We start from the raw sequence: 21,230 nt of genomic DNA, 5'->3' as shown, positions 1-21,230 counted from the left end.
TGTGATGCAATCATCAATGAAGAAAATGGTAGATTTCCTCTCTCAATCCAGGTGATGTAATGGGACCTACTTTGACTAATCTTCATAATTTACTGAGACTACCATTTGGTTGTGGTGAGCAAAACATGATTCATTTTGCTCCCAATGTCTATGTGCTGCGATACTTAGCAAAAACCAACCAGGTCACACAGAAACTGATGGATGAGGCACTACGATTCCTTGTGGTTGGTAAGTTTAAGTTTTACACTTTATATGACCATGGTGGAATTTAGTTTTCAATTTGTGAGGTATGTACCGTATCCTCTAGACGGCATTTGAGACCAGTTTTGAGACTCCATTTGCGAATTAGTTCCGTGGACGGGTTCAGGATATATTCCTGACATTAGTTTGCATGGATGTACACTACGTCGGCTTTGAATATCCAGACCTGACTCTTTGAATAAAATATTTAAACTATTTGTCTAAACTGACTTTAAATAGAGAAATGTTTTGCTTTCATATTGAAACTGTGCCTTACCTATATTTTAATTGTGTTTTGCAGGGTATCAGCGACAGGTCACATACAAAAGACAAAATGGTTCTTACAGTGCTTTTGGAGAGCGTGACTCACAAGGCAGTATGTGGTTAACAGCATTTGTGTTAAAATCTTTTGCACAGTCAAGATCATTCATTTATATTGATCCTAATGATATGAAGAAAAGTGTTACATGGATAATACAACAACAAAGAAAAGGTGGTTACTTTCCACCAGTTGGCAGAGTCTTGAATAGAGATATACAGGTGAGGAATTCCACAATTCTACTTCAGTATTTTTAATTAAGCTCACAAACTCAAGACCAAACATTTCACAAATGCCTTACATTAATAACAAAAAATCCAAAAACAGGTGACCGCTGCATCTGTGCGTCTTCACCTTGTATCTCCGGCAGGTCTGGACATTCATTTTTTACACTTACATCATGCATCTTAGAGTACATATGCACATTCATTTGCTTCAAGATGGTCAAATGGTAGTCATTTTAATGTGAAAAATTCATCAAAATATTAAGCATTTCAGCAATTCTTGATCTGGAACATTTGTGGACCTTCTTGCTCATCATTTTGTTTTTCAGTCAGGATTCAAAATGACTGACTAGTGGCCATTCACTTTTAATGAATGCCAATCTAGATCCATATACTGACATGCTCCAACCATTCATGTTTAAACTTTATATATCTGACTTCCTAATTTTTACAAAAAATAAGCAACATAATGGTAAAATGTGCTGTACTAATACATGTAATAAGCTCTAAAAATAAGTGTATTAATGCAAATTGTAATGTTTTATACAAAGATTTGTTGGTTTGCATTAACTCTTTCACAACAGACAAATGTATGAACATTTCATTGAGTTCAAATTCACTACTTTATCTCCAGGGTGGTTTAAAAGGCAGAGTGTCACTGACATCATACGTAGTAATAGCCCTCTTAGAAGTGGGCGTGGAGACAAAAGTAGAAGAAAATGCTGTAGATCGTGCACAAACATTTTTAGAATCCAGTGTAGAGTCTGGTCATATTACTGATCCATATACTGCAGCAGTGACTGCGTACGCACTGACATTACTATCAAGTAAACATGCATCAGCTGCTGTAAGAATTATGAAAAGTTTTGCCATAAGAAAGGGTGAGTACATTTTGTCAGATGTGATTGACCTTTCCCCCGCAATGAAACGTTTGAATGCCTTTGCTAGGCTAACAAAGTTGTGAAGTGGTCTTCAAACTGTTTTCTGTTCTATATAAATTTTGCAGTATTTTTGAAATTTTTGTCTCCCACTCTCTCATGGAAATGAAATTATCAGAAATGTTTTATCCTAGACTAACTTTGTATGTTTAAATCAAAAATTCACAACTTTGATGTAAACATACTTCTCCACAAAACTGTTCATGATTCCACCAAGAGTGGACCACAGAGTAATGTATACACTTTGAAATAAGCTACATACACAAATTTGAAACAATTTTGATTTCAATACATAATTTTGATTTCAATACATAATTTTGCTTTCAATACATAATTTTGATTTCAATACATAATTTTGATTTCAATACATAATTTTGATTTCAATACGTAATTTTGATTTCAATACACAATTTTTATTAGCTAAATTAGCTAAAATAACATGCTAGCAATAAAAGACAGTAGATCTGATTAGAAGTGCCTGTAATCTGTGTAACCAATCAAAGTTGGCATGGCATATGGCAATGGGCATGAAACAAAATGTAGGGATGTTGAATTATCAAAAAAGATCACATTTTAATCCATACTCGCTGAACAGGAATCTGCCAAATTAATGTGGCTGACCTGACAGCCTGGTTGGTGAAAATGACATTATACACTGCACCACTAACCAGATGTATTTTTTTCAGATGGTTTTACATACTGGAGATTCTCTGGTCCCCTTGATGAAACAGCATCCATAAATGGTTTAGAGCAATCTGTAACATCTGCTGAAGTAGAAATGACTGCATATGGACTGTTAACATATACTGCAATGGATGATATTGCTTCATCCTTACCAATTGTGAAATGGTTATCTAAACAAAGAAACGCTTTAGGTGGATTTACATCAACACAGGTTAGTTAGTACAGCATCTCTCTTGCTGATCATATCATGAATTCTTGAATTTCAGCGAATATTTTTGTCATTTTTTTGGGAACATGCTATTTTTGACTCTTCTTGAAAACCGCTACTCCAATTACTTTGATACTGTGTATGTGTGTACCTTGATTCATTTAGATGAACATTCTAATTCACAGACATTCTATAACTGGAATTGATAAATCCACTACTTGGGTACTATAAAACTTTTCCTTATCACTGATAAGATCTAAACGTAGGAGTTGAGACACTAAAAACAGAATGTAGACAAAGCCATGGTTATTTGTTTGGTTATTTGTTTTACAATGTTTATGTAACTATGCATGCACTTATTATTGCAAGACTCTGCTCTGCATCCATTCATCCTGAGTAATATTTCAGAACCCTCTGGACCAAATCAGTTCATTCTTTGCATGTGCTTAGTACTTTATCTCAGACATATGCACATGCAGTGGTTTACTGATTCAATCGAAGATAGTTGACTGGCAGCTATTTTGTTTTTTTGAAAATATCATTAACAATGACTTGTTTCCAAAACAAAATTGAGACATGCACTGCATGGTGACAGGTTATATCAGTTGCCTTTTAAATTGTGACAAGTAACTAATCTTGTTTACCTGTATGTCCATGTGAAAAAGGGTCTGCTAAACTTGCAGGTCTTAATTCCTCCTCTCTTTTACCTGAAGTCCCTCATACCTCCTCTTCTTTTCTCTCTCATTTTTTTTCGTCCATCTCTTTTTCATTTCTCCATTCCTGCTCTTCTCTCTATTCCATTCATTAACTTCTTCATTTCATTTACAGGATACTTGTGTAGCACTGCAAGCATTGTCCGAATATGCAGTCTTGGCATTTATAGGTGGTGTTAATGTCACTATCGAAGTAGCATCTACTAATTTAGATCTCCAAGAAATCTTTACTCTTAATAAAGACAATATAAAAGTAATGCAGACTGCAAGGGTACGTACCAGCTATGACTTAATTAATCTAGGATACTCTGAAACATGTCTTTTTCGCGAGCATGTCTTTTACGCAAATTTAGTGAAAGAACTGATTTGCTAATTCAAGATGTCGCTAATGACTTTATTATCAATTCAAAATGGCCGCCAAACAAAGAAATCAACAATGACAAGAGAGATTCGCTAAATCAACATTTCGCTATTACGTCATTTTACTACAATTCGCTATTAAAATTGCATGCCGCTTTTTCAACATGTTTTACAGTATTATTTTTGCATTTTAGGCTGATAGATAAATGTGCTAATTTCAAAATTAAAATATATATGCAAACTGAAACATAGAACGTGTTGTTTTCTTCAAATATTAATGAATATTTAACATCAAATTCACTGAAAATTAAATCCAAGAAAAATTTTCTTTTTTACAGTATTCATTGTTTTTAATATACATTGAATAGCATGAATTTCCCAACATGTATTTAGTGCAAAGTCTGGCAAATTTTTAGTATTTTTTTTTATTTTGAACTACATGAACATAAATTTCCATTGCCTACTTGTCTTGATAAAATTTGTAGAAAAAAATGAATCAGATTTGTTTTTTTGGAAAATGGGCATCAATAAAGATCTGTAGCTGTCTATAATAATAACAAATTTTTATTGCATCCTTGAAATAAATTTTCATCAGTTAAAAACAATAACAATGAAATACATAAAAAAAAAATGATAAAAGTAAGAATTATCTTTTAATTGGATGTTCTGTTCTAATATCAAATATGGCATATACATATTCACCCACTTGTCTTGTAATTTCAACATCATTGCAACTCATCAGGTATATAAATTTCTGATTAATGTTGTAGGCTGTGTTTGGAATTATTACATCTCTCAATAGTTGTCTATATGTAATGTAATAAAATGTGAATTGATTTGTTTTTCTTAGATACCTACAGTTCCAACTACCTTGTTTGTCAATGCGGATGGGGAAGGATGTGCTCTGCTGCAGGTAATGTCACAACTAGAGCATTGATCTACAACTACAACTTTTTTTATTGGTTATAGGGGGGGGGAGGTCTTTAATGAAAATGATGATAATAGTGTAGAGTAAAAAAAAATGTCAAAATGAGCTTTATTTTACAGCTTTCTAAATAGTCCCACGACTGCACATAGTCTTTGGCTCCCTCGCCTCACCATGAAAAGTGTTGACTTAGTACAGATGCAATGTGATTTTTTGCAAAAATGCAAGATGGCTGTCAATTTTATGGAATATTTCATGTATGTATGGGGGTCTAAAAACTAACTCTGCGACGCGATTGTGCGACTCGCCGAATGTCGATTATTGCACTCTGCGACAGGATCGCAGTGTCACTCTGCGAAAAGCACGATTCCTATTGGTTGGTGGGTCGAACAGCGCGAATCCCAATGGTCGATGTTCACTGCATGACTTATAAAAAATTAAGTTTTAAACGGTACGGTAAAAAAAAGTGTGTAAACACTATGTACCGGCGACATGCCGCACTGTTCGGTGATCGGCAAGCACATGGAAGACAAATTGTGGGACCAAACAAATGACACATGGTTTACGGTGATTGGACACATCACACCGCTGGCTAGAAAAATTAAATAGTGTAACATGCACGTTGGTCTTGGCTGCCTATTTACGGTGTAATGTTATCACCATCTTGGAGTTGTAAGGCTTCGTCCTGACGACTATGCTCATTAGCATAGGTGGCAGCTTCAAAGCGAGTGGAACGCGAAGTACTTTTCACGCGTTCTGCAATGAATGTTGTACGTCAGCTTTGAGTGCATCAGGGAAAATAATTTGCATGCAGTGAAAAAAAAAATCATTCACGATGTGCAACGTTTTGCCATGACAGCAGTTGTTTGCAATCGTCTGCCTTCGTTTAGATCATAAACGGACTCCAAACTTGTGGTCTACGATCGATTAGCTGGTATTTTTACCAGAAATGAAATACGTTGTAACAGTTGTGAAAAGTAAACAAAAACGGCGTTGGTTTGTGGTATGAATGGAATTATTTTTGTATCATAATTTTCGAAGTCAGTATTACTGAGAATTATAGTTTATTTTTTTTAAATGAACGCCAAATTTCGGTGGTCCATATTCAATTGATCTTAATGTAGCGGGAAGGGATTTTTTTTTATCTTGATTTTTCAATAGTTGATAAAACGGTTACTTTGTACCTTGATTCATCATCCCAGCTTTTCGAAATTTCTGAAAGACCAGTGCTCAAGCGCTAACACTACTACAGTTTCGTTAATATTTGTATAATGTTTATAACATGTATATGTATACTACCGGTAATACTCTGTTGTTGACGATTCTGATAGAACGGGTGACAAGCTTCCTGTCGCAAACAATGCATATTAGTCTAACGTCCATTGTCAGCATTATTATCAGTCAAGACTTCGTCTGAGAAATCGTTTTATTTTCTAAGTCTATATTCTATTTTAATAACACCATCTTATCATGGAGGTAAAAAGAGACTAACACAATAACGATGTAAAGAAAGAAAGAAAAGACGCCAATGACAAGACGAGGCAAAGAAAAATCTGCAATCAGGGTCATATTTACTAATTTAGACTTACCTACAGCCTGTTGTGATTCCGATATAAAATTACAGGACTTTTGCGTTCTCCCCTCGTTTACCCAATTTATATTTATTTTTCAAGAATTTTTCATCTAGGTCATATTATGACCAACCTCGCGAGTGGTTCGAATGGGGCGATTCGGCTGAAATATTATTCGCATCAACGCGAAAGAGATTCAACTACTTAACTGATGACGACACCGATACGTGAGACCCTAGAGGGTCGGTGATCAGACGACGGAGTACAGGAAATCTGTTTCTCGTCGACATCGGCCAAATAAACAAAGCCATCGTTTCCGTTTATGCAGAGAGCGTGCACTCATCTAATTTTAATGTTGACACTGCCGTTTTAGTTTTCTATCTTCAGCAGTAGTTTCAATCCATTCACATAGCTTTTACGTTTTTGTTCTCTTAATATTCTTAATAAAACGATGTTGATTGCCTAGAAACAGTATGACCCGCTACACGTTTTATTTGGGAATTCAAAGCGATGAATATAGTCATAACAAATTATACTTGCTAATGAAAAAAAAATAACGTAACATCGTGTGAAACGTGCTTCGCGCTCTACTAGCTTTAAAGCTGCCGCCTATGCTAATGAGCAATGTTGCGGACGAAGCCTTACAACTGCAAGATGGCGTTAATGTTACCAGCTCCCTGATGTTACACCATAATAAGGCATCCAACACCAACGTGCATGTGTTTTGTAACCCCTTTCACCCCCTCCGGGGGATGTTATATATGTTAATTAATCAATGTTAAATACTTGCTGATTACCGAAACGTGCGGCATGTCGTCGGTAAATACTTGTTTACCGTAGTTCGCGAGCAGTCGGCGAAATAACCATTTAAAACTAAACATTTCTATAAGGCATGCTGTATACCCTTACATCGATCGACCATTGAGATTCGCGCTTTTCGACCAACCAACCAATGGGAATCGTGCTCTTCGCAGGGTGACACTGCGATCCTGTCGCAGAGTGCAATAATCGACATTCGGCGAGTCGCACAATCGCGTCGCAGAGTTAATTTTTTGACCCCCATACAAACCTCAATATTTTGCTGATTTATTTGTACTCTATTATTGTCTTCTCAATGATATTTTCCTCTTTGTAATCACCTATCCTCGAGGCGGAGCTACGTCACAGGACGTTCCACGTTGCTACGACGCGCACCACTGTACCACATATTTCTATGGGCTTTGTGCGCGCTGCTGTGGAATGCCGGTGGAGCTTGTGAAAACTCGAGAAAACAACACAAACTCAACTTTGAAGTAATCCTGAACAACCAAATTCATATATGTTACACACGTAGGGCTAATCTTGTTACACTGTTCAGGGGACTCTCAACAACCATCGCAAAGTACCGTTTTCTGCGAGTTTTTGGTCTTTGTTTTCACCGCGAGGGTTGCCAGGCGGTAGAAAATGCCCGGATGTCCGCCCCCGAAAATATAAACTATTTTGAGGAGAAAACATTAATATCACATTAGCGCTAGAAATCATGGCATAAGTTTATTTTCGACTTTCGTGTGTACAATTGGAGTCTTTGCAGTTAGTGTGTCTGTTGTGTGTGTGTGTGCGTGCTGTGACCACTTCAATTTAACTTAACATCGACTTGTGATGACAGGACCTACATTGTGGCGACCCTCACTGTTTTTCGTAATTTATATTACCGGTAATATTTAATCAAATTTAAGTCATTTTTGCATAGCTTAGGTTTTGTATGGTTCAATATACCAACCACCTTTACTAAACCTCAGTATCGCAAACATTTATATGTTAAGTCCGGGATATTCAAACTTTATTTAATTAAACTTGAATTAAAACGCAATGCTATCTTGAATTCCATTGAATTAAGTTTGATTAATGATTATTTTTTCAATGACAATATCCCAAAACTAACAAATAATATGAAAGAAATACAATTAATGAAGCATTCTTTGTGCTTAATATTATGACAAAAAATAAAACTCCATGGAATGATGGAATTCCATCTGAATTGTATACTACCTTCTGGCCTAAGACGGGGCAATTAGTAGTTGAATCACTTAATTATGCATTTGAACAAGGTACACTTTTTAACTCGCAATGGCAAGGAGTAATTTCCTTGATTAAAAAAAGGGTAGAGATTCAAGGTACATTAAAAGCTGGCGTCCAATATCTCTCATTAACATTGATGCTAAGATAGGATCGAATGGTAAGCATACCTGATGATATCCTTCAAAAGGTTGAGCAGTTGGTGTTTGGAATGCAAAAGATAAAATTGCAAGGAAAGTGATGGTTAGGGAGATCTCCAAGGGAGAAAAGCACCTGATATTAAAATAACTCATAAATTTGCTTGTATTAATCTTATCAAAAGATATCTCAATGAAGAAATTTCACATCCATGGAAATTGATTCTTGACCATTGCTTGGAACTATATGGTGGGAAATATCTTTTCAAATGTAATTTAAATATTAAGACTCTTAAACCAGTACTCTCAGAATTTTATATTGAAGCATTAGAAGCATAGTCATTGTCCAATGAATCTGATGAGAATTATGATATAGATGTATCTAGTCAAATAATTTGGAACAACAGGCATCTTACTGTAGGAGGGAGATCAGTCTTTTATAGAAATCTCAGGCAGAAAGAAACTGAATATGTTTCTAATTTACAAAATGGGAACAAATTAATGACCTGGCAAGACTTGCATTTAAAAAAACCTTAATTGTAATGAAATATTTATGCTTTATGGATTAATAAGGTCTTTTCCTAGAGATTGGGAAGAAATTGATAACAGTAGATCAGTATTTTTTTGATTGTGGTTTCATAGAACTTGACAAAATCTCAAAAAATGTAATAAAAAGAATATTCATGGATAGAAATAAGGATAAGCTAATCAATGAAAGATACTATGAAAGAGAGTTTAATTATACTAGTTTTTGGAGTCTTACATATAGTCTACCATTCAAGGTAGCTATTGATACAAAAACATGTGAACTACAGTTCAAGTTATTGCATAACATATTTTGTTGATCTGTCTAGAAGGGGTATTAATCAATCACCTCTTTGTACATTTTGTGGGGATGAAAATGAAACCCTGGACCACCTTTTCTATTCATGTAAATTCACTGCTAAATTCTGGGATGATTTTTTTAAACATTTTAAAAAAGCAATGATGTTGGTACAGAAACCCACTTTTGATGTGATTATATTTGGAAATAGTTCATATTCTGTAATTTACAACCACCTTATGTTAATAGCCAAGAGACACATTTATGCTGCAAAGATGAGAAAGTCCAAACCCCATTTTCCCTTATTCAAACTCCTAGTGAAGTCTAATTGTAATTTAGAATATGAAATTGCTACAGAAAGAGATAAACTTGATACACATTGTCAGAAATGGATAGACATAATTGAAGTAATTAATGAATAGTTGTACTTGAATAAGTAATGTACATTTCCTTCATGCTGTTGCCAATAAAAAAACAAAAAAGAATTTTACCCCCCCCCCAAATTGAGTTTAATTTAGTCATCAGATTATAAAGGGAAATCACTTTATAATGAGTTGTACCCACATAAAGTACATATTAATTCAATTGTTTGCAGATGTTCCATGTATTATTTTAACATGAGTATTTTATAATTAAATAACGGGGACTGTGACATTCATGTCTTGTTATTACATAATTTGCATATTAATTAGACAATTTTTTCGCATTTTCACTTGTTTCTCATGTACTATTCAACAGATTTTAATGGAACTTGGTACATAGACCTGGTTAGTTTTTGGCTGAAATCTGTGCATATTAATCACCTAATTAGCATATTAAATATTTATAATAGCTACTTGGAACCATCTGCATTTATATTTTTAAATGGATTTTTTGCTCTAATACATGTAAAAGCACAGTGCTAACTGTAAATATTTAGTAAATACAGTATTCCTTATTTGTACTTTATGCCTCCAAAACCTTCAGCGCACAGGAGCTCTTTCTAAGCTTTCTTTGATTCCTTATGTCATATGAAATATCATATCATATCACATGTTTGTTTTCACTAGTATCTCCATATTTGGTAATAATTTGGACTATTTTGATTTCAGATTGACGTCAAATACAATATTCCGGATCCAACTGCAAATCCTGCCTTTAAATTAGATATTCAAATGCAAGAAAAGAGAAAGAAGAAGCAACATGGCAAGACACGGATGAATAGATCAGCTTTGAAAGAATCATACATTGAAACAAATGATCTCATTGGTAATGATTATAAAGTAACCATAGAAATATGTACCAGGTTTGTTTTGTTTTGTTTTCTATGATTATAGCACTCTGACCATTATTTGTTTAGCCTATTTAACAAATAAAATTTATTGGTTACAATTTTCACCTTATTTGTTCACTCGAAGCACATCTCCAATTAAAGTCCATGTAAGCTGAACAAGTTGTTTAGTTTGCACCACGATCATCTGTGAATTTTTACTGTTTTGTAAACAGTTTTTTACAAAACTGAAAACATATAATCTTCATTCCTACATATTTAAAACAAATTACAACTTAAAAAGTTAATACCCTAATTAGTTTGGCTTTGTTGGTAATTCAAATAGTGGCATGTCTCTGGCATTTATGTACATGAATTGGTTCCTTAAATACAGTAATTATAACAATAAAATCATAATAATTTTCTCATCAGTGTTTTTATACATTAAAAGCCAGACCCCCTTAAGAAATATTTACCCTGTAGTTTATTTATGTTTCTTATTTATTTCGATATTTTATTTTCAGATGGCTCCATGCAGGTTCATCTAACATGGCAGTCATTGAAGCATCTTTGTTGACAGGGTTTAGACCAGACACTGAAACACTAGAAAAGGTAAGTTAGACTTCCCCACTATCATGGGAATGAGTTTTATCCTTGAGAATGAAAAAAACTTTTACTTGATTGTGTCATCAAATTGGCTTGTAAATAGTTGCAATGCTACACCAGATATTGACACGTCATTCAGGAATGTGTAAAATTCCCATTCATGATTATTTTGTTTTTTGAAAAAATAAGAGAAGCGATGTCTTTTTATAAATTCTGTGACACCCCTAACTTGCAAGCAAGTTCATCAATACATTACAATACAGATAGTACACAATTTCAAGGCCTGATACTCCTTGAAATGTCTTTATATAATTGTAATGAATATATCAGAATATTTAAAGAGTTTGAATGTGGGGGCATCACATGATCTAGAGGTCAAAGTTCGTTATAAGGACCACCTCACTCTTAGCCCAAATCTTATCACTGCCCGTTCAGTGCCCCCCCCCATTGTAATTGAATATTACCATCATCAGGGCATGCATAGTTAGGAGGACCATATACAATTACATTGGGGGGTCGAATGTTAGGGTTTGGGTTCAGGTTAGGGGTGGCGGTGCCATAAAAAACTTTTTTCGATCTAGGCAATGACACATGTTGCTTCCATGATTTTCAAAACATCCATCAGGAAATTATTACTTTGTGTTGTCAATTATGTTTTTAACTTTCACAGCTGTTATTAAATAGACATACTGGTGTTAAAAGGTATGACGTGGACGGTAGAATGGTTATATTTTATTTTGATGAAATATCAAGTCAATGTCTAACATGTGTCAGCTTTGAAGCATTCCGTGATTATGTTGTTGGAAAAACTAAGCCAGTACCAGTGAAAGTCTATGATTACTATGAGCCTAGTAAGTCACTCTTTAATTTTAATTTTTTTTTATGTGTTGCATAGCAGGGGAAGCTTAGACTTTATTTCAGTGTCAAGTTTATTCTCTACAATCAAACATTTTCTATTTTACTTCACTGTTCTTATACATAGCATCCTGTAGAGACATAAATGGTAATTGTATATACCTGGTATAAAAAAAACACAACATACTGTAAAACTTGTTTTTTTAGCTAAAGTGTGATTTTTCTAAATCAAGATGTGGCTAATTTAAAATTAAGCATATTCTTACAATGGGTTTGTGGCATTTTAGCTAAATTACAATTCTGTTAGTTCAAGCATTGAGACAAATTCGCTAATATGGCATGTAGCTATTTCAAAACCGTTTAAGCTATCTCTTTTTAGTCCCCGTTCGGATGCAGTTCGAAAACGGGGACTTATGTTTTGATCTCCGTGCGTCTGTGTGTCCGTGCGTGCGTGCGTCCGGACCTGTATCTTAGAAATGCCTGGATCAATCACAATCAAACTTCACACATACATTATACATGATATTATACATGTGCACGTTAATTTGTTTCCTGATCTAATTCAAGATGGCCGAATGGCGGCCATTTTTGTGCTAAAAAATCATCAAAATCAAGCATTTTTCGGCTGTTTACAGATGGATTTTGTTCAAAATTGGTATATACGTTAGACATTATAGGACCTTGATGCACATCATTTTGTTTTTTAGATAAGATTCAAAATGGCCAACTGGCGGCCATTTTGTTTTAATGAATGTGGTTCTAGTGCCATATCTCTGACTTGCTTTGACTGATTATGTTCAAATTTTAAATATTCATTATAGATCATGTCATAGATATACAGATATATTGGTTTGACGATTCTATTAAAAATGGCTGAATGGTGGCCATTTTTGTGCTAACAAATAATCAAAATCAAGCATTTCCCGGCTGTTTACAGATGGATTTTGTTCAAACCTTGCATATACGTTGGAGATTATGGGACCTTGATGCACATCATTTTGTTTTACGATCTGATTCAAGATGGCCGAATGGTGGCCATTTTTGTGCTAAAAAATCATAAAAATGAAGCATTTCTCGGCTATTTAAAGATAGATTTTGTTCAAACTTGGTATATACATTAGACATTATGGGACCATGATGCAAATAATTTTGTTTTTCAGATTAGATTCAAAATGGCCGACTGGCAGCCATTTTGTTTAATGAATGTGGTTCTCGTGCCATATGTCTGACTTGCTTTCACTGATTAAGTTCAAATTTTAAATAATCATCATACATCATGTCAGATATATTGGTTTGACGATTCTATTCAAAATGGCCGAATGGTGGCCATTTTTGTGCTAAAAAAATCATCAAATATCAAGCGTTTCTGGCATTTATGGATGGATTTCGTTCAAACTTGGTACATATATTAGACATTACAGGTTTCTGATGCACATCATTTATTTTTCAGATCGGATTCAAAATGGCTGTCTGACGGCCATTTTGTTTTAATGATTGGGCTTCTAGAGCCATATCTCTTAAATGCTTTGACTGATTATATTCAAATTTTATATATTCGTTATACATCATGTTATATATATATATATATACACATGTATTCAAAATGGCTGATTTTGAATGCTGTTCCAGAGCAATATCTCTGAATATCGACAAGTACTTGTTTGACGATCAGATACAAAATCATATTTCTGAAATGGTTATATTCCAGCTATATTACTATAAACAAAACTATATATCTTATATTTGATAACTGACAGGGACTGTGCCATGCATGGCTTGTTTAAAACACTTTCACCTAGTATTCGCAATGCAAATAAAGTAATCATACTATTTAAACTAAACAGTTCGATTTTAGAGCGCAACAGAGTATCGATCTTACTTATAAAAAAAAAAGGGTTTCTGAGGTTTCACATTTTCCATCCAGAAGCTTCAGCAATGTCATCATTCTACTAGAGGGCATCCTTTGGTGACCTTTGATCATAATAGTTTACATTTTCTCGAAAAGCACATAAAAATGCTATTTATATCCTTTGATACTGGCTGTTTAATAAATTCCTTCCCTTAACAAATGTTCTGATTTGTGTGTTAACAAGGCTTTGAAATACAGAAATGATATTTCACCACTGCTTACATTGTACTTATGGTGTCATTAGGGCTGTGTTTATAGGCTGTAATATGAATTCTTACTTTGATAGGTTTTGAGGCAACACAATTCTACAATGCATCTAAGAATAGTCCTCTCTCCAAACAACTATGTGAGGGCAATATGTGTAATGAAATTGGAGAACCAGAGCCGAGAGATTTTGCAAGTAAGTGGTCAAAATAAATATTGGATGCAAGGGCTTAGAGATTTTGATTAAGAAAAGCACATGTTTGTGCCTGTCAAGTAGTGTTGACATCCATTGGTCACATCCACTAATCTATGTACTATATAAGTTTTTGTTGAACAGATAAATGCAACACAACACAGGTTCATGAAATTTTTTTTTTAAAAGAAAAACTCAGTACACACTGGATATAACTGTTGCCCATATTTGACACAAAAGTGGCCTAAAAACCAACATTTTATGTGTGTAGAGCATTACCTCCAAGTTGCAAAGACCAGATCGAAATTGGCTGACTGGCAGCCATTTTGCACACTTTGAATTTGCTTATAACTAATAATCACTAAGGTATTCAGGGGCAATTATTTCATAAAGATGTAAGTTGATTTGCTAATTGATCTTATCAAATATGGCTAACTTCAGCCATTACCGTATTACCCCGGGCACGCACCCAGGGGCCTGAACATACAAAATCGGGAAAAATTGGGGGTGGGCGCTTACCCGAAGACCACCCCAAAAAAGATTTTAAAAAGTTGTTTTTGTGATCGTATGATAAGGTCAAATAAAGGAATGCTTTCGTACACTTTGTACACAAACTTATTTCTTGATTTATGCAAGGTTTCAATAAACGTGGACACAGGGTCAAATTTCAAGAATAAAACTTGTTTTATGTCAGCGAATGAAGTTGTATTACTTACTGAAATTGGCTACAAAGTATGGTAACTATTGTAATCAATGCACGGTTACTTTTTTAGTACTGGCATGGTACCGGTAACCGTGATCAGTGCAAGTCGAAACGGCCGGGAAAAACTACCGCTTGTAATCCAAGATGGCGATGACCTCATTAGCATAATTTTGTTCACGCACGTATTGATACATCGCATCGTAATTACTGAAGAATAGCAGACAGGGTTATGAAACAAATAAACCTTTTATTACTGATGTGAAATGTTTACAAACTATTGTGAATACATAAACATATCCAAATGGCGATACATAAAAAACAGACTGAAAATAAACTCTGGTCGACCTCATTAACATGATTTATTCACGCACCCACACACGTGACAAAATTACAAAAATAACGATGATGCAACAAGTTCCCATCGTCAGCATGCCTCATTATGGGTATCGTAATGGACTTGAGGTCGGCAAAATGTTTTTTCTTCAACGATAGAAAAATAATCCACATGCTGTGATGAAGGATGGAAAGAAAGTAGCAAGTTTACGACGTGATGTCTCAAAAGTGCTAGCTCCCGTTATGGATTCACAGTCATCGAAATGCTACGTTTTGAAACCAAAGCTAAGTGCTTCAAACCCCCGGTTCAAACCACTCAACAAGGTATGGATCGTTGCAATATTGGATTCATCGTGAATGAAGAGAAAGCAGAACGTGTGCGCCACATGATGCGTGGTTCATCTTACGTCGTAAAGTTCCAATGAGTTTTGACGTAAAAACACAAACAAAACGGTCCTTTTCAGGGCCACCACACACTCCAAAAAGAGAACTACCGTAACAAACACACTATTTAAATAAATTGAACGCGTTCGTTTTTGACAAATAAAACTTTATTGTTGACCCCGTTCTTGGCTAAAAATCACCCTGGGCGTTTAACCGAGGATGTCCCCAACATGTAACTTTTGTGAAAACAGGGGGTGGGCGCTTGCCCGGGGTAATACGGTATATCTGGAAAAAAAAAATTTTTTTTTTGCTCAAGTCAGCTTATCACAAATTCACACAGTCCAGTTTGAGTCAAACATGATACAAAAAACAAACAAATGTGTTTTGACACATAAATAATAGTTGATTTAATGCTACTGTGATCATACCTGAGTTTGCCAACTTGCAGGTAAGTTTGTTTGATGAAAATCATCTATTTTTATCCGTTTCAACATTGCTGCCCAAATTTTTCTGAACTTTTAATATTATATTCTTTAATATTTCTTGAAATGAACCATAATTTTGAATCCAATAGACAAATTTTGAATAAATTTTAATGCAAAAAATTTGGCTATTTTTGTCCCAAACTTCTAAAGAAAAGTGCAGACAGGACTATTTTGTGAATTTGTGATAAAAAGAGGGAACTTGTGGAAAAACTACTATGTAAAACTGGAGCATGCACTTGTACAAAAGGAGCATATACATGCTGACTGTTCATTTGTCATAGTAGAACAAGAGTTGGACTGTGACATTCTTATGTTCCATCAAACTATATTATGAAAAAGATGTGTGAAAAGATGGATAAATATAAGATAATTTTTTTTATAGATAGAAAATATTGTTTGACTTGGCTGATTAGGATTTTAATTTCATGTATGATGTTGTTTTCCTAGCCTATGTAGATGAACAGCTACATGTAGATAGAAGCTGTAACTCTATCTTTGGATGTGACCAGCAAATGAATGACATAGTACCTCGTTGTGCTTGTATCAGTGATTGCAATGATGATGGACCACCTGTTTGTGCCAATGATGGAATCATTTATGGTAATTTATGTAAAATGGAATTGATGGCGTGTAAAGAAAATATTGATTTACACGTAATGCCATACATCGTATGTGCAGGTAAGATTCAGTGGGTTGTTTCTACTACTAAAATTTTACACTTCTTTCCCCCCAGAAATGGTACACATTTTTTGTGATCAGATTCAATGTAGCAAACTTCTACAATGTGGACTGAGCAAGTTTTATATACATGAAGCTTAGTTTTTTTCATTGATACAATACAAACATGACAAGTTTTATTTATGATATCTTAGGTTATGTATCTTACATTTAAAGACAGGGATTGTAACACATTTTTATGTCTTGTTTTTATTCAAGTAGAAAATGAATTTGGTTTTGATAGAACAACTGAACAAGTGACACAAGTGAGTTCTGGATTTGGTCCTGATGATGATCGATTCTTCACTTACCCAATAACAGATGATGGAATTGAACCTCCAAAAGATAATTTGGGAGAGAATATTACCATGCCAGAAGAAGAATCTGAAACACCATTATTCAATAATACTGATAATATAACAAAACCAGGTAACCTATCCTGCTACTATGACTACATTTTACATCTGATTCATTTGATATTTTCAGCCCTCTGCAATGTTCTATGTATACTTTTACATTTGTTTGTGATGAATACTTCCAAATTATTAAAATAAAGTTGTGCCTTATTTGTGACATTGGCCAAATTTACCATGAAATGAGTCATGATTAGTCTGTGTGTTAAATGGTTAATAATATTTAGCTTGTCAAGCAATTTCAAGATATAAAATGGTAGTGAAAAAAGCTCCAAATCATTATGTTTAATATCTACAAGTTCAGATGAATCATGTCATGTCTAAGAGTATATCCTGCCCAGATTACCAAACATAATATTAGGTTTGGCAAACTGGTGCAGCATACCACATATATACAATAAGGATGTCTACAAGGTAGTTATCTACCAAGTCTGTAACCAATTCTATCTTTGTCAGTTGATCTGAGTAACACAACAATAAATCAAATTTTGATTATAATATTGACAGGTATTACAGATTATCCTGCAACTAATGTCACCGTAGAACCTACCCAAACTAGTGACAGAAAATTTGCAACACTGTCTGTAGAGAAAGATAAGCAAGGAAATATTGTGAATGACAGTGAAGAGATTGATTATAATAACATAAATGAAAACATTACAGATGTTAATGATGTGGATACGGGCAATTTACAGGTGAGATTAGTGTTTAAACTAATATTGATGAACATCTGGTCATCTATGTTACTGTCTATTGTATGTTGTCAGTGGTGAATGGCTAGGTTACATCAGTTATATCTGAAGTCAGCAGGCACATTATTTAGACCACAGTACAGTGAATTATTGTGTTAATAACACTGCTCCAGCCCAATATTATAGGACCCATGTCTGTGTATAACACAGTGCCATTGGATAACATTCCATTTCATTAATGAGCAAAAACTACTGTTTTTTCACTTTTAATCTTTTTGTATTTCTCTCTACAGAATATCACTGAACCACTTGAAGAAATGAATGAAACTAGCATTGGGATTAACAATGAGACAACAACATCACCACCAGGAAAATACAGAAACATATCTAAGACATTATTACAAACCATAACAAATCTGATAACAGAAAGTACGACACATATGTCTCAGGTAACTGGGCACCCTCTAGTTAAAGAAGATATATCAAAAGACAATAACAATTTAACCCAAAATATGCCAGGAAATAGTGATAAAAGCAAAATGAATGAAACACAGAATGGAATTGAAAGTGATGAGAATTACGAAGACATGAAAACAATCAGTGTAGTATCAAATGAAACTAAACCTGCTAGTGAGAAAGAAGAGAATTCAGATGGACTGGTGAATGAGACAATATACACAGAAGTTAAGACTGCTGTTCACATCACTGAATCTTCAAACCAGAGTCAAGATACATCTGTGTCTGAGATCAGAGTGCCTCTTGACAGGGAAGGAACTTCACATGTGAATGAACACTTTGCAAACACTACTCAGAATTCTGATATCTCATCAAATGAAGATGATATGAATCCTATTGAACGTACAGAAGATTCCCTCAATGTATTTATGAACTTCTCTATAGAGTCAGAGAATAATACAGAGATACACAAACCTGACTTTGTTTTGACAGAAGGGCAAACTAGTACTAACCATGTTCCTGCAGCTATAGAGCTTTTGAAACCTGCTGAGGCTAATATAACATTTGAAGAAGATTTTCCTGATTATGATGATGCAAAGACAAAACCTATTTTACCTGAGATTGATCCCACAGCTTTGGAACCTGAATCTAAGACAGTGTTGCAAGAACCTATTCTTTCTTCCAAAGTACCTGTACCTGCAGAAAATGTGTATAAACAAGCAATATATGATTACATTTATCCACTGGATGCAGCAAGAAAAACTCCTGATTTAATTGATGCATTGCGGGAACCCACACATATGAAATCTAAACACAAGCTAGTGTTACAAGAACCCATTATTGCTGCCGAAGTACCTGAAACTGTCATAAAATCACTTGGAGAAGAAAGCGTTCACCATGATGATGTGAGGGAGCATGATTTTGTTGAGCTTGATTCAAACTCCAAGGGACATCAACACCAAATAGTGGTCGAAGAGCCAACACATACTACTATAGACCCTGCACATACAGAGTCAGTCAAAGAAAAAGAATTTAAACATAGGATAGTGTTTCAAGAGCCTGATATTGCTGCCAAAGTATCCGAGACTGTAATAACATCGCTTGATGAAGAAATTGGTTACTCTGATTCAGTTGATGCTGTAAGGGAACGTGATTTAATTGAGTTTGACCCCAACTTCATGGAACCTCAACATGAAGTAGTGGTCCAACAAGAACCTGAACATGTTACTATGAACCCTGTACATACAGAGAAGTCAGCCCGGGAGTTTGATCATCCTGTTGCTATTGATCGTGTGAGAAAACCTGTCCTAGCTGAGTTCAATCCTGAACCCTTACCAGTTGAATTAGATGATGCTCAATTTCAAATGCCAGAATTTACCGAGTATAAACATGCACCTTTTCAACTTTCATACAGAGGAGATAACTCTTATGTTCCCCACAAAGTTGAAAAACAGCTCCTCACTGATTCTGATGAGCTTCCAGATCTAGTAGATGAAGTTGTTTGGGATGATGGCTATAAACCACTCAAAGAAAGCAATCCTGTGCCTTACAGTTTAATTGAAGATAGGTTTCCAGTTGAGGAAACTGCCTGGGAAAATGACTATGATTCAGTTTATGGTAGTTACGAGAGCTTGAAGGCATTTGAAGAGTTTGATGAGTTTGACAATTTTCCACTAGGGCTATAAGAACTATAGTGCACATGGTTAGTATGATTGAAAACAGTTTTGAAACGAGCTTTGAGACAAGACTTACAAGATTTCTGAAAGCGTCAGTTTGAAGAATGTGTTAAATATGATCTTATACACATATATATATATACACATTATATACAGTTAATTACAGACTCAGTCTGTTATTTAGCAAGATTTGGACATTTTTGCATGAAGTTTAAAGTGTTCCAATGGACTAACCAATTTTATCTCAATTCCTTGGTTGTGCCATCCTATATGATGTCTTGTTGAATCAAAAAAAACAACAACCTCAACTTCCAGGTGCTAGCTTATCCCATCAAAATGTACACTCTTGTACGTTTAACAAATTGGGTGGCTCTACATAAAGGTGGAAAAAGTATTTTTAAGGTAAATTTGTAATATTTATGAGAGGATTGTGAAAGAGAAAATTGATTGAAATTTGACTGAGAAATTCTCAGTTGATGAATAATGATTATATGCAAAATATTTCAGTCAGGTATGTTTATATGAATACTTATTTTTTATTATATCCTGTAACTATCATTTAAGTTTTATAATATTCTGTGAAATTATTATACTTCCTAGAAATTGTATTTTTTATGTTTGTGATAATACAAAATATGGGCTTTCTCTTCTGATGTACCTTCAATAAGAAAAGGTTTTCCATAACTCCACATGGCTTACTATTAACCTGTTAATGCCAAAGTTGACTTCTGTCATCTGTCATAAAATACTTTGCCATGCTTACTCAAAAAAAGCAAACAATGGTAAATTATTTCTGTTTGGTTCAAATTTTAACAAAGAAATTATCAAAACATCTGTATCCTCATAAATTATTTGTTGATGCACAGTGTTCAATTATTATTTGCTAGAACAGTGTGGCAGATAATTAAACTGCTGCATCATGTTATATTATAATGCACTAAATTCACTGCTTGCCAATAATTGGTGACTAACCCTTCATAATGATTATTTAGTATATTGTTCTATTTTATTATTAGGTAATAAGAATTTCATTACTTAAGTATTTTTCAACTGTTTTAGAACTGGTGTGACATAGTTGGCTTGTAAATATGCATGTGATGTTTCATATTTATGATATTTTAATATTAAATACATTATAAATTCTACATATTGAAGGCA

The 21,230-nt window shown here is 34.4% G+C and overlaps 1 protein-coding gene across 1 annotated transcript in view; it reads left to right on the top strand.

Annotated features, from left to right (window-relative positions):
* The window catches only part of LOC100367729 (C3 and PZP-like alpha-2-macroglobulin domain-containing protein 8), a 69,954-nt gene extending 48,737 nt beyond the window's left edge, over nt 1-21,217 (top strand). Inside the window, exons 28-41 of the mRNA XM_085495301.1 lie at nt 52-228; nt 542-780; nt 1,418-1,664; nt 2,408-2,616; nt 3,442-3,597; nt 4,537-4,599; nt 10,289-10,482; nt 10,971-11,058; nt 11,723-11,903; nt 14,103-14,216; nt 16,566-16,796; nt 17,058-17,264; nt 17,756-17,943; nt 18,234-21,217. Coding sequence (XP_085351427.1) covers nt 52-228; nt 542-780; nt 1,418-1,664; nt 2,408-2,616; nt 3,442-3,597; nt 4,537-4,599; nt 10,289-10,482; nt 10,971-11,058; nt 11,723-11,903; nt 14,103-14,216; nt 16,566-16,796; nt 17,058-17,264; nt 17,756-17,943; nt 18,234-20,081 — 4,142 coding nt within the window. The 3' untranslated portion in view covers nt 20,082-21,217. The remainder of the gene's footprint in view (nt 1-51; nt 229-541; nt 781-1,417; nt 1,665-2,407; nt 2,617-3,441; nt 3,598-4,536; nt 4,600-10,288; nt 10,483-10,970; nt 11,059-11,722; nt 11,904-14,102; nt 14,217-16,565; nt 16,797-17,057; nt 17,265-17,755; nt 17,944-18,233) is intronic.
* The last annotated feature ends 13 nt before the right edge of the window (nt 21,218-21,230 follow it).

This window comes from Saccoglossus kowalevskii, chromosome 21, assembly GCF_978046115.1.
Source record: "Saccoglossus kowalevskii chromosome 21, keSacKowa6.1, whole genome shotgun sequence".
Lineage (NCBI taxonomy): Eukaryota > Metazoa > Hemichordata > Enteropneusta > Harrimaniidae > Saccoglossus > Saccoglossus kowalevskii.
This window is presented reverse-complemented; position numbering and strand designations above follow the sequence as displayed.